Genomic DNA, 12,985 nt, shown 5'->3' with positions numbered 1-12,985 from the left:
ACACATGTTGACTAAGCTTACCATCCACAACACATAATAGCTCTCCATCTCATCAATATCATTAAATTCCATTATGTTTAAACTTATCCATTGTTGAACTCAATCACGCTATTTCACATCCAACACACTAAGAAACCTCTCTAACCTGAAGTGCTAGGAATCTAACTACACGTGGTGGGATTTCTTTGATTCCTTAACATTTGTCTTGATTTATTAAGCATCTTCTCCCACCTCAACATTTGCATATGCATGCTTTAATTTAGAATTCACTAGTTCAAAAACATTTGCTACATAATGTTCTAGTTCCTTATCAATAACATCCTCAATATCAATGTTTTTCTCACCAAACAAAAGACTTGGCAAGTTCAAGCTTGAGCATCGTACTTCATTTGGACTTAAGAAACAATCTATCACTTAGTATCAACATTCTTTTCCACCATTTTCTCTCAATTGGATTCAAACTTGAAGGCATCCTCCCCAACAATGGCTTGCAACTCAATAATCCAATTATCTAGTGTAGGTTCCAATGTGAACTCTTCAACACAAACACTTTGATCACCACACTCCTTGACATCATCATGCTCCAATACAAATTCTTCATCAACTACTTGATTACCATGCCCAAACTCAAAAGGTGTCAATACTCTTTTGGTAGGAAGCTAATCATCCATTTACCTTCTAACAAAAGATAGCAATCTTCACACATTTGCACTACTCTAGTCCTATAGCTAGAAGAATCATAATGATCTCATATTCCAAACCCTCTCATGAAAGTGTTCCTTGAATTCCAAAGTATACACAAAGATATTATCGTATTTCAACATATTGTGTCATTCAATACGTTGCACAATTATATAGGGGTTTAATCTCCCACAACGATAGAGGAGTTGTTCTCCTAAAATCTCACATTCAAATATTTTAATTTATATTATCCTATAAATGTGATATTCTAAGACTAACAAAGTTTTGCAAACACTAATTCCTAACAATATGTCCTATATATATAGTAAAGTACATTGGGGACCCTAAAGAACAACTCTCTCATGTGACACATGAAATTTTATGCAGAAAATTAAAAGGGACGTAATGCAAAGATAACAATAAATAAAAATATGACTTTGAACTCTTTAATAATATTAAACTATATGGATCCTATAATTATATTTCTAAATAGCAATCAAAGCATTCATTGAACAACACAAAGTCTTTGTAAATAATAACATAAACCTAGCACCACTTTGCAAAGCCACAATACTTAATATTTCAAAAGGAATGCACATGTTTTGGTAAACAAGATAAGAGGAGATTGTCGGCACCATACAAGTCAATACAATTCTACAGCTTTTAGTTCCATAATATGTATCTTCATTAGAAGAGCACCTATAAGACCTCACAATGAATTTATTACACTCACTTGTGATGATCATATATATTCTTGTTCAGTTTCATCATAATTCTTATCCTCCTTCCACTTGATTAGTCAAATTGATTATTTCATCCTTTTTGTAGTAACGATTTTATTTGCCACCAATTTTCCATTCTTTCCTCAACTTCAACTTTTTCCAATTTCTATTTTGATTTTCCAAGCACTCGGAATTTTGAAAGTTCTCAAGTTGTTGTCTTTTCCTTGTAATTCTTCCTTACCCTCTACGGCTTATGTTGTTTCCTAAAATTGCATATCATTCAACATGGGTTTCACCTTCTAATTCTGGCATCAAACATCATAAGAACATCTCAATTTTAATAGGATGCAAGTAGTGAAGTCTTTGAAAACCATGTTTGTCCAAACACAACCACTGAATTTGAAAAACACTAATGTGTTTGAATGTGTGAACTAAATGTTGGTGCTTGTGTTTTGTCATTTCTACTAGTTGAAATCTAAAGATTCCTAAGTCATTATGGTTTTCAACATGTCAAGCAATAAATCTACAATCCTAAACAAAATTGATGATTATTATTTACGCTTTTTTGTAATGTCCCTAGTAGACAAAAACCCAATATGTTGGCTAAACCCTAGCAGCCAATCCTCCATTGATCTAGCAAGCATGATTCTGAACCAAAAGTAGGGCCAACAACCACATGTCCATGAGGAAACTAGTTTTGACTAGCACTTTTGCATTGTGTAAACCCCACATTTAACACTTCAGCAGGCCATTCTCCATCAATCTAGGCTTTTGGTGGATGCCCATACATGCTTTTGTTCAAATAATCTCCGAAAAGTGATCTCTAATCAGCAAAATGGAAATGCCTTCTTGTAAGTTGTTACAATTCAAGGCATATATAAACGGAGGATTCCTAGCTGATCCAAAGAGACCCCTATCCAAATATGGAAAGATTAGTATAGCCTCTATATAGAAATTATTGATTGATCCTTCAAAAGTTCAAATTGGACTCCAAATTAGAGGGGGCTCTATACATTACTAGCCCAATCTCCAATCCATGCAAACGTTAGTCAATGAAGGCACTCTGATCAAGGGGTTTTTCTATTGCTTCATAGGTGGGACGAAATCATAGTGTTTGAATTATAGTAACTTTCTTCCAAAACTAGAATTTCTAAACTATAATTGCCTCGAAAGCCTTGGGTAGGGGGTTATGTTTAAGTCTCGAACTATAGCTCCCTTTATACTCTTGAAACTACTGCTTTTCCATAAGCCCAAACTCATGGTGGTGTCCACTAGCATTAAGAGTGGGGTTTTCATCACTGGTAAATAGCCAATGCAAGCAAACCTTCTTTTGGGCACATGCTCATTGGCCCCACAATCCAGTTCAAGTAGACTTTCACCAACATAATGGAGGAATGTCCAACGAAATTAAGCCAACACATTGTGTTTTCTTCCACTAGTGATATTACATGCCAACCATCCTCTGCAAGGCTCAACTTGAGACTTCAACTCTAATACCAAGCAAGGCCAACATCATGCTAGAAGCCCGAACTAATGGTAAATGTCCACAACCATGAGTGGGTTTTTTGTCCTAGTATAGTGTCAATTCAAGCCAACCCCCTCATATACACATGACTTCTATCCTCACCAACTAGCACATGCTCACTAGCACAATCAAGGAACATTCATCAAGATTTAGACAAAATATTGAGTTTTCATGTCATGCCCTGAACTAAGGAGATTGCAAGTATGGCCCTACACCTTTTTAGTGCCCCTTGGTGCACACAAAGGAAGATGTCATCGTTGGGGTAGGGGCCTCTGATCACAAGGGCAAGGGTAGCAAGACCAACAACACGATAAGTGGCAAGATTCGCCCAGATGAAGCAAAAGTAGATACCAATCCAACTGGCTAATGCTTGGGCAATTGAATATATATGGCCAACCAAGAATAATAGAGATTAAGAAAATGAAATAACAATGATTGTCTGATTAAAGGGGCAAATCAGCTTAAAGGAGTATCCCACTCATATCACTGCATTTATAAATTATAAAACCTTGCCTTTTATTCAGCAAAGGGAAACACAAAGGCAATGATTCATCCCAAAGAGCTCAAACATAATTGAAAAGGTATTGATTGGTTTTTGAAAGTTGGCATCATTATAGGAATGATTAGTTATGGAGGGTGTTAAATTTTCAAGGATCGCTGCAAATGTAATTGCACTGCCTAATTTATTGGTATGTGTGTTCCAAGTGCAGCGATCTCCCTTTATATTGTGGATAAGATATGGATAGAAGGGACATGTCTATTCATTAATATTTAATTAATATAATAGTTCATTATTTAACTACACGCACACACACATATATATTATGCATAACTTCATTTTAGTCTCATGAGTTTATCCTTCTGAAGTTACATAACATTAACACTCCCTCTTAGCTAGGGAGGATAAACACATAAATTACACCATTGGTAATACATGTAATGACAAAATTTTAAGGATATCTTTGATCGGAAGATATCCACCGTTTTGATATCATGAGTATTGGTCTCTAGAATATCAACATATGATATTCACCAAATACTTTGAGTAATGGTGAATATCAACACATGATATTCACCATGTGCTCAATACAGTAATGGTCTGTTGAATATCAACATTTGATATTCACCATTTTGATGTCACATGAGTATTGACCTCCAAAATATCAATATATGATATTCACCAAATACTCTTTGAGTAATGGCCTCCAGAATGTTGAGATGTAAGATATTCACCAAGTACTACAAGTAATGGCCTCCAGAACATTAAGTCGCATGATATTCACCAAGTACTCTATGTAATGGCCTCCAAAACATCAATTTTCAAAACATTCACCATATACTCAAAAAATGTTTATAAGGTTCGTGCACACGCATTCTCATAAGGCTTACCATATAAACATCCACCATGCATGGTATAAGCTATCATGATCTACATAGACATCGTAAGATATCCATCATAATAGAAAATTAAGTTATTGTAAAATCGTCACCTTTCAATAACTTATGATCATTTGGAAGTCGTCACTTCCTCATGATGTACACAGGATGGTAGGCCCACTAAAATCACATAGTAGCGAAGTATATTCATGAATCATAGTCCTCTTGACAGCTACAATTTATTGTCACTAGAGAATCCATCTCAACATGCTTTACTCCCTCTAAATCAATACGACTAAGATCACTAAAGATTGGCTGAATCATATCCTCTATCTACTCCCTCTCTTTCAAGGTTGCCTCTAATGAAATGTCAAGCTCCCTCTGAATCTTAATCTTCTTAACTCCTCATCCAAAGTTGTCTTTGAAAAAGTGTCACTCCCTCTGAATCTGATATCAATCCCCCTTTTCCTGCAATAACATTCTCGGAGGAAAAGATCAAGGCAAATGTGTATATAGAAACACAAGTAAGGGAGAGATTACAATGATTAGATAAATAAAATACTCAAGGATAATAAATACTTATTTGTACATCAACATCCATTGATCTTTCATTCTATTTGACAGTAATTTGAGAATGATCCCCATTATTTCAATATAATAAATATCTAATTTAAGTATGTACATTGAACATATATAAATATATTCCATTTTCTATAGATATACTTTAATTGATATTTTCAACATATTATTATATTTCTAGGGGATCAATATAATATTTTCCTAGCTATAACTGAGGATGTATTTATTGTCCATATAACCTTATAACTTTCATGACTGATGTCATTATTCATAATGACTAGCTTTATTGACATACATTTTTCAAAAGACTCATCAAATGTTAAATAACAAGTCATTCACTCTAAATATGAAATAATAATAATCCATACCTTATGTAATCTACAAACCTTATTTACATTTCTTAGGAATATGTCGATCAATATTATGAGTAGTGATCGATTTCCAAAGTTGATCAATTTTGTTCCCTTTTTCTTTTTGCCTAACATATCTAATATGTCAGAGTTTGTAAAGGCTTGCAATCATACGTCCCACATGTTGGAGCCCATGTAGATGTAATTTTTCCCTCGCTTGCTACTTTCGATGGTTGGGCCCATTATGTGTATGGAATATTCAACCCTAATAAGTATTCTATTCAATATAACTTTTCTTGCACATATGTTAGTGGGGTGAATTATGAAGGTGGCATTAATCATCATTCTTGAGACATTCGACAAGGTTGAGTTTGCAAACCTGGACACCCATTATGTCACCCACAATAGTCCACAAAACGACATAAGATTTGATATGCTAAGGGGAGACAATATCCAGGTCTGGATCAATTACAACCATTCAAAACAAAAATGAACTCGACGTGGCCCTCACATATCATAGGGCTCAGTCGTGTGTTGAGCCATTGGCAATGTACTTAGTCAGTGTCTTAGTAAATCTGACTATCTTAGTGTATGTTGAGGTGTGATTGCTCAGTCCACTAATTGTTGTGACACTTGTGCTACATCTACATAATGGTAGACTTATACAAATGGCCAATTTGATCAAAAGGAACTTGACGTTATGGGTTTGATGATTACTAAAAATCTGTTTATGTGGGACGGTATTCTCTTTTCCCTTTCGAATCAGGGTCTACTTATTTCTTATACTATCCACATATTGATCAATTTGTCCAACTCAAGTACAACTGATTCCACATGGAACTGTATTTCTTATCCCGAGGAGGGACTTGTTTGTGATTAAGTTAAGTTGACAACTTTATAGGGTGCCAAATTGATGGACATACTTCAATGCTTTAGTTTGTACTCAATACACATATTTTATTTCAATGTTTGAATCCAAATACAAACTTAGATACCATGGTTTTGACCTCACTCCACGCGTGGTCTTGTTTTATCTCACATGGAATCTTATTCCTAGGCAGTCTTTGATTTTATTACTCTCAACACGCATATCACCATATATCCAAGATTATAGCCAACATCTGTATGTAATTCCACTTCTTTAATAATTTCAATCAAATTACTTCCATCTGGATTTTAGTTCTTGTCCCTCAATCTCCTGCACACGATCAATGTATATGTGTTGAGCAATTTATAGTCAGAAACCTTTCTTTTGTTTGAATTTCCTCTTATTCTCTCCACATGGTAGACCTCCATGGAAGTTATTGCACTCATATAAATTGTTCAATCTTTTGTGTGCTCATTTTGAGAGCATAGGCACTTCCAAACAAGGCCTTTCCAATTGTAACATGAAATTTCTCTGTAAAAACACGAGGGGATGAATAGATTCTACGAGCACACTTTCTTTAATTTTTGACAATGTTTGTACCTATACAGTTCATATATCACCAAAAGAAATTTCTTATCATGGAGCAGTCTAAGCATTTCATGTTTTGAAGAGTAGTGGTTAGATTCTTGGTAGATGTAATGTTTGCATATTTGATTAATTGATTGCAATAATATGTTAAATATATTTAATCTAATCTTGTCGCTTATTTATTTCATCCTTGAGATATATTGATAATTCTCACTATTATTTTCTACCTTCTTTCCTTTAATCATTTCTTACATTTCCAGCCTGCTTTGATACCATGTTAAATTTTCAAGGATCACTGCAAATGTAATTGCACTGCCTGATTTATTGGTATGTGTGTTCAAGTGCAGCAATCTCCATTTATATTGTGGATAAGACATAGATAGACATGTGCCTTCATGGGACATGTCTATTCATTAATATTTAATTAATATAATAGTTTATTATTTAACTACACACACACGTATAGCATATATAATATATATATAACTTCAGTTTAGTCTCTTGAGTTTATCAAAGTGAAGCTACCAAACATTAACAGAGGGTCACCTCTCTTGTAGGAGTTGTGTCTGTTTTAAAGAGTTGCAAATTTGTGACTCTTCGTCTCTTTACAAGGATTATAAATAGGGTGAGTCTACTCATGATGAAGGCATGGAATGAGGAAGAAAGAGATTTTAAAAATAAGTAATCCAATCTAACTAAGAGTAGAAGTAAATATCCAAGAGTTGCAAATAGATTAAAGATAGTTTATGTGAATAAAGTTAAAATATAGGCATACATGTGTTCAAGCTATAGTAATACTTGCAAAAAATTATTAAACTTTAAGAGTAATCTAAATGTTTCTCAAAATTATACGTAATAAAGGATTCATTTAGAAATCTGTATTGAATTTGGCGAAACCAGTTACATTAGGAAGGGCAATCGACCTTCCAAGTTTACAAGACCCAAGTATGTCAACCTAAGAAAAATGATGTGCTTGTGAGCTAGGGGGCTTAAAGTGCACTTGAACTTGAGGTCCTATAAAGTACACCACTCTGGGATGGAATGGACAGCCACCTTTTCATGACTGTAGGCTAGGAGGTCGAATGTAAGTTTGATCGTCCTTCCTCCTGGGCTTGGACAAGGAGGATAGCCAGCCTCCACGATCAACTGAGGAATGCAAGAGTGACCAACCATCTATGCTCTCACAGCATGAGTGTGACCAACCTTAAGATTGCAATTTGCAAATGTTAAATTCCTAATAAGGTTTATAAGGAGAATGCGCATAGGAATGGCTAATGCCTTTATGAGATCTTAATATGAGAATGTTAAATAATTTCATGATGTATAATAATGATCAATCAAAATAAGATGTTATCTTGACTTATTATTTAATGTGAATTTCAAGTGACTGATATTGTGTGCAGGACCTAAGCCACTGGATTTATCTTGTTAAAAGGCATTTCAATTGGTAAATTTATACTCTTATCTCTTTTATATTTTATATTTTCTGTTGGAATTACAATTTTAGGGCAAAATATAAGATTATCCCCAAAGGGGACATTACTAATCATCCAACAAGGACATCACATGCCCACCAAGGCTCAACCATGAGAGCTTGGCTCTAATACAAAGCAAGGCAACCACTATAACAGAAGCCTGAACTGTTTTTGGATGGCATCCACCAATAATAATGCGGAGTTCTCATCCCACTAAAAAGCCAATGCAAGTTAGTCCCGTTAAGCACATGTGACTACTAGCCCCACCATCAAGCACCATTGAGTTTGAGTACATGCCTGCCAACACAATGGAGGAACGACCACCTGAGTTTAGCCAACATACTGAGTTTTCGACCAACAGAGACATTACATTTTTCCCCTAGCCTTTTAGATGGTTCTAGTACTCTTAAGTTCCAGGGCAAAGGCCTCGTGAAAGATGGATACCATTATCATTTAAATGTGAGCTGCCGAGAAAACTTTGATTACCATAACCTTTCCATTATGTATTATAGTAAATGTCTCTACCAAGCAACTCCCTCTGATTCTCTGAGATCTTTATTCAGGGCAAGTCATTTAGATGAGGAAGTAATGAAGGCATAAATAAAGGCATAGTTATTCTACATTTTACCATTGCCACCAGAATAAGCAGGTTCAGGTACTGAATAGCATTTCCAATTAACTGTGTATGGCATAATTTTTTTTGTCTTATCCATTTCCCAAGGATAAAATCGCTACAAATTTTGCATTAATTTTTAAAATTAAATTTAACGAAATTGCAATCCTATGGATAAAAATCTGCGTCGATCTTAGTTATATCCAAGTTTGTTGATGTCGGGGATATAAAACTCTGGAAACTACAACACCTTTAGACCAATAATATACGCATTGAATTTTTACAAATATTCTTCTTTCCCCCGATCAAAAGAAAATGTCCCGACTATGAAGTACATGATAAAGATTAAGTGAACTTACGTTCTGGTGAACGTCGCCATGCTCCTCCTCCACCAAAGATCTGTTCCCCATTCATTACAACCAGAAGAAGAAGAATAGACATCTCTTAACACATAAGATAGGGGCGCAGAGAGTCGAACCAGGGACTTGGAAGAGCTCGCCCTGGTAACCACTGCAGCAGCCATCTGTCCAGAAACCTAAAATGCGCGACTTAGACAAGAATCAAACCCCAGACGATACACAAATAAAACACTGTGCATCGAACTAACAGCTTAGAAGTTCCACAGCTCAGAAAACCCTTGCATTTGCATTCATTCAAGCAAATGACATTGAAATTATAGATTAAAAATGAGCTTGTATTAAGAAAAAATGAATAGCGGATAGAGGAACGAAAGAATAGAGGAGGACTAGAGGCGTAAAACCCTGGTAGTGAATACAGTACAGAACCGCAAGGGTTTTAGCGTAGGGTTTTAGATTGGCGCTTCAAATAGTTATAAAATGATCATTTTTAATATTACATTCACTCAAGACCAGCGAATGGCAGCAGAGCGTTAGTACGCTAAGAACACAAGCCACTTAGAATGGAAAGTTCAAATAAATAAATAAATAAATAAAATTGTCAAAAATGTGAATACATATATATGTTTGGTGTGATTTTATGATCCCATGGTTGTATTTAGGGTTTTTTCTAAATCCCTCATATATAATTACAATATTTGAAAAAAATTATATATCTATACACACGTTGGGGAAATTTTCACATATAATATGAAATGGGAATTTTCAAATATTTCTAAATTTTTATGTTATGTTTTTTTATTTTTCAACCATAATTATGTATGGGTAGACATTTTGGAGAGAATTGATTTAGAAGGAAGATTATTTATTAAATTTAATATAGATTGTACGTGCTAATAAAAATAGAGGGTATGTACTTTTTTTGTGAACTTATTTGTATAATTTCATTTTAATGTAAGTAGTGAGATTTTTTTTTTTAAATAGTTTTTAAAAATAATTATATAGATCAATAAGTTGTTGATAGTTCTAAATTTAATTTTGTAAGTCTTATGATTGTATCTTCACTATGTAGTTATTTCTAATGATATTTGTTAACATAACAAAGTATTGTCTTAAAACGTGTTTCCTACTTACTAAGATATATAACTACGTGTATGTATAAACTCTTGGTGATCATGCCAAATATATAGAGTATAGATAATCATGTACAAAAGTCATTCATAATAAAGCAAATCTAAACAATTCATATAGAATATAACTAATCATTGTGCCAGCAAGATGTGTGCTCTTCTATATTGAACATATTTATGGGCAACAGAATGGAACTATATACTATAAATTTGTGTTATCATTGTCTACTCTTTGATTGGCAAGGGTTCTTGATCCACCTTTTTCCCTTTTACACTCTTTTTCATATTGTTCATTGAGTATTGAGTATTGCATCTCCTTTTGAGCTCTTAGTACCCTTTTATGAATGGAATATTGCCAACTTCGCTAAATGACCTATGTGTAGCATGCGTTAACTTCTTTCTTGTTTATCTCGATAACTTTACTGTTCATTGGTATATCAAATTTCTCCTTAGTGATTTTTATACCCATAGTCACCTACAAAGAAATAATAGTTAATATGGGCCTTCTTGAAAACTTTGAGTGAAAGAAAGGAAAGGAAGCCAAGCACTCTGGGTTAGCATTTATGATATTTTGATTTGCCATATTTTTGTACTTCAGGCATATCCTTGTCATGATCTAGTTTGTGCATGTCCCAAAATACATAAAACTTTTTTTAGAATTTGACTAAATATGGAAGTCAACATTGTCATGGTGCATGAAATGTTATGTGTTTCCTATGACCTAGTTTCTCCAAATTCAACCACAAAACATGCAAAAGTGAGACGGGTACTAAAATTGTACAATATCGAATTAGGTTGAGATAAAGAATATAGGTCTAGGCCTAAGTTCCATACTTCTATCAAATCCTTCATGTGATATTTTTAGGATTGCTTCTATGTGATTTGTTTTATTCATGGTATAGACTATGACTTTGATGTTCATCTTTATCACATTAGGTTCTCGCTTGACTTGAACAAGGATAGCAATGCATGTTGGTATAAATTTGCAAAAAATATTGTCAAAGAGATTGTTTCACAACTCAGAGGACATGGTATCATAGTAAAATATCACTACCCTTATTTTCTAGTTCCTCTTCTTCTATGTTAAAATCCAAACTTCTTCTAAAGATGCATGGACTTGCATGTAGTGGGCAAAAGAAACAAGACAAATCATATAATTGTGCATAATCATTTGTTATTGTGCACTCGTGATAATTATGAGTTTTCTAAGCACTTCTTCATCTCTTTCTTGCAAACTCTAGTAGGAGAGTCAATCTCAAGATTCTCAAGTAAATAAATAGATTTCATGTGAACCCTTCTCCTATACTATGATTGGTTCTACAGTTAATGTTTTTCAATTGCATGGATTCGGGTAACCTCTATGGTTTCCATAAATGTAATGGACCAAGTCTTAGCCTTAAGGGATTTCTAGAAATTTTTGACTATGGATATGACTTGTGGGTCCAAAAAGAATAAGATATGTTGGCCTACATAAAAATTTGGATTCCAAAGAAGAAATCCAAACATGTATTTTTGCAAGGTTGGTGGATTTGTCTATTCACCTCATTTGTGATGCATGACATTATAATCTTGATGGATGTTTTACTTCCACTTTTAGAATTATATTTCACATGATTAAAGGCCCTTCTACAAATAATTGTTGGCATGAATGTTGATGGTATTCCTATAGGGGAGTATCCTAGCAAATTTGGAGAAATGATTCGATGGTTGTGTGTTGCATTCGTGATAGAGTTTATCATTAATGTCAACATACAGGTTATCTCGTGAAGACATGCAAAGTAGTAGACATAGTTTGGCTTTATACGCTTCAAGGATTAAAGATCAGCTTATGCACACGTGGGATTATATTCTAGAGTATGCCTAGATGTTATAGTTAAGAGCGCATTTAGAAATTTGAAGACTAGATAGTGTTAGGAAGGATTTGGTGAAGGCAGATTTTAGTCAGTATTCTAGAAAGCAAGTGCTATTGTTTGGATTTTATCTCCTAACAAAGATGGAACCTGGTTGAGAGAGCTAAAACAAAGGTTGAAGACACTTTGGTTAATCACACACGTCCAGATGATCTACGAGTATGAAGTTATGAAGAGTGTGAGCTAGAAGATTGCTTGTAATCATGAAAATATGTATTGTAATATCTTGGTCCTGTATTATTATTGTAAAGTGGGAAAGCCTCGAGGATGACATAATAATTTATTCTAGGACTTTGTATAAAGGAAAAGTCATTTCCTTGGATGTGAAGTGTGATATGTAGTCATAACTATTTGATGTATTGTGTGAGCTTGCATGCAAATATCTTTTGAATCGGAGAAGGGATTGGTGTTGTTGAGGCATGGTGAGCTTACAAGGAAATATCTTTGGAAAGAGAAGTTATTTTTGGAAATTTGTTGATGTACACTTATAATATTCAACGAGGATGGTGCTAAAATTGTTTGGATAGTGGGTACATTTGTCTTCTTTCAAATCCTAACACGGTTGACACAATTCCTAACAGGGTTGGAATCTCTTAATAGGGATTCAAAGTATCCTAATAGGGACTCATATGTACTAAATGTATTTCACTGACTCCAAACAAGGTCCATCTTTTCATGAGGAACATTTATATTAGTACAACATCTTGTGGGTACCATTCCCACCGGGGTTTTCCCTAGTTAACAAATCTAGTGTACTTGTGTATGGTTATCTTTATGTTGTTGTTGCATCTATTATTTACATGTTTCAGAA

General features: G+C 34.2%; 1 protein-coding gene across 1 annotated transcript in view; it reads right to left on the bottom strand.

Moving 5' to 3' along the window:
- Nucleotides 1–9,600, bottom strand: part of LOC149553090 (GTP binding Elongation factor Tu family protein) — a 62,589-nt gene extending 52,989 nt beyond the window's left edge. Inside the window, exon 1 of the mRNA XM_089788604.1 lies at nucleotides 9,138–9,600. Within this exon, the coding sequence (XP_089644730.1) occupies nucleotides 9,138–9,301 (164 nt within the window). The 5' untranslated portion in view covers nucleotides 9,302–9,600. The remainder of the gene's footprint in view (nucleotides 1–9,137) is intronic.
- Nucleotides 9,601–12,985: the final 3,385 nt, after the last annotated feature.

The sequence above is a fragment of the Cupressus sempervirens genome, chromosome 6 (genome assembly GCF_028749045.1).
Source record: "Cupressus sempervirens isolate cs-2001-9-10 chromosome 6, ASM2874904v1, whole genome shotgun sequence".
NCBI lineage: Eukaryota > Viridiplantae > Streptophyta > Pinopsida > Cupressales > Cupressaceae > Cupressus > Cupressus sempervirens.
This window is presented reverse-complemented; position numbering and strand designations above follow the sequence as displayed.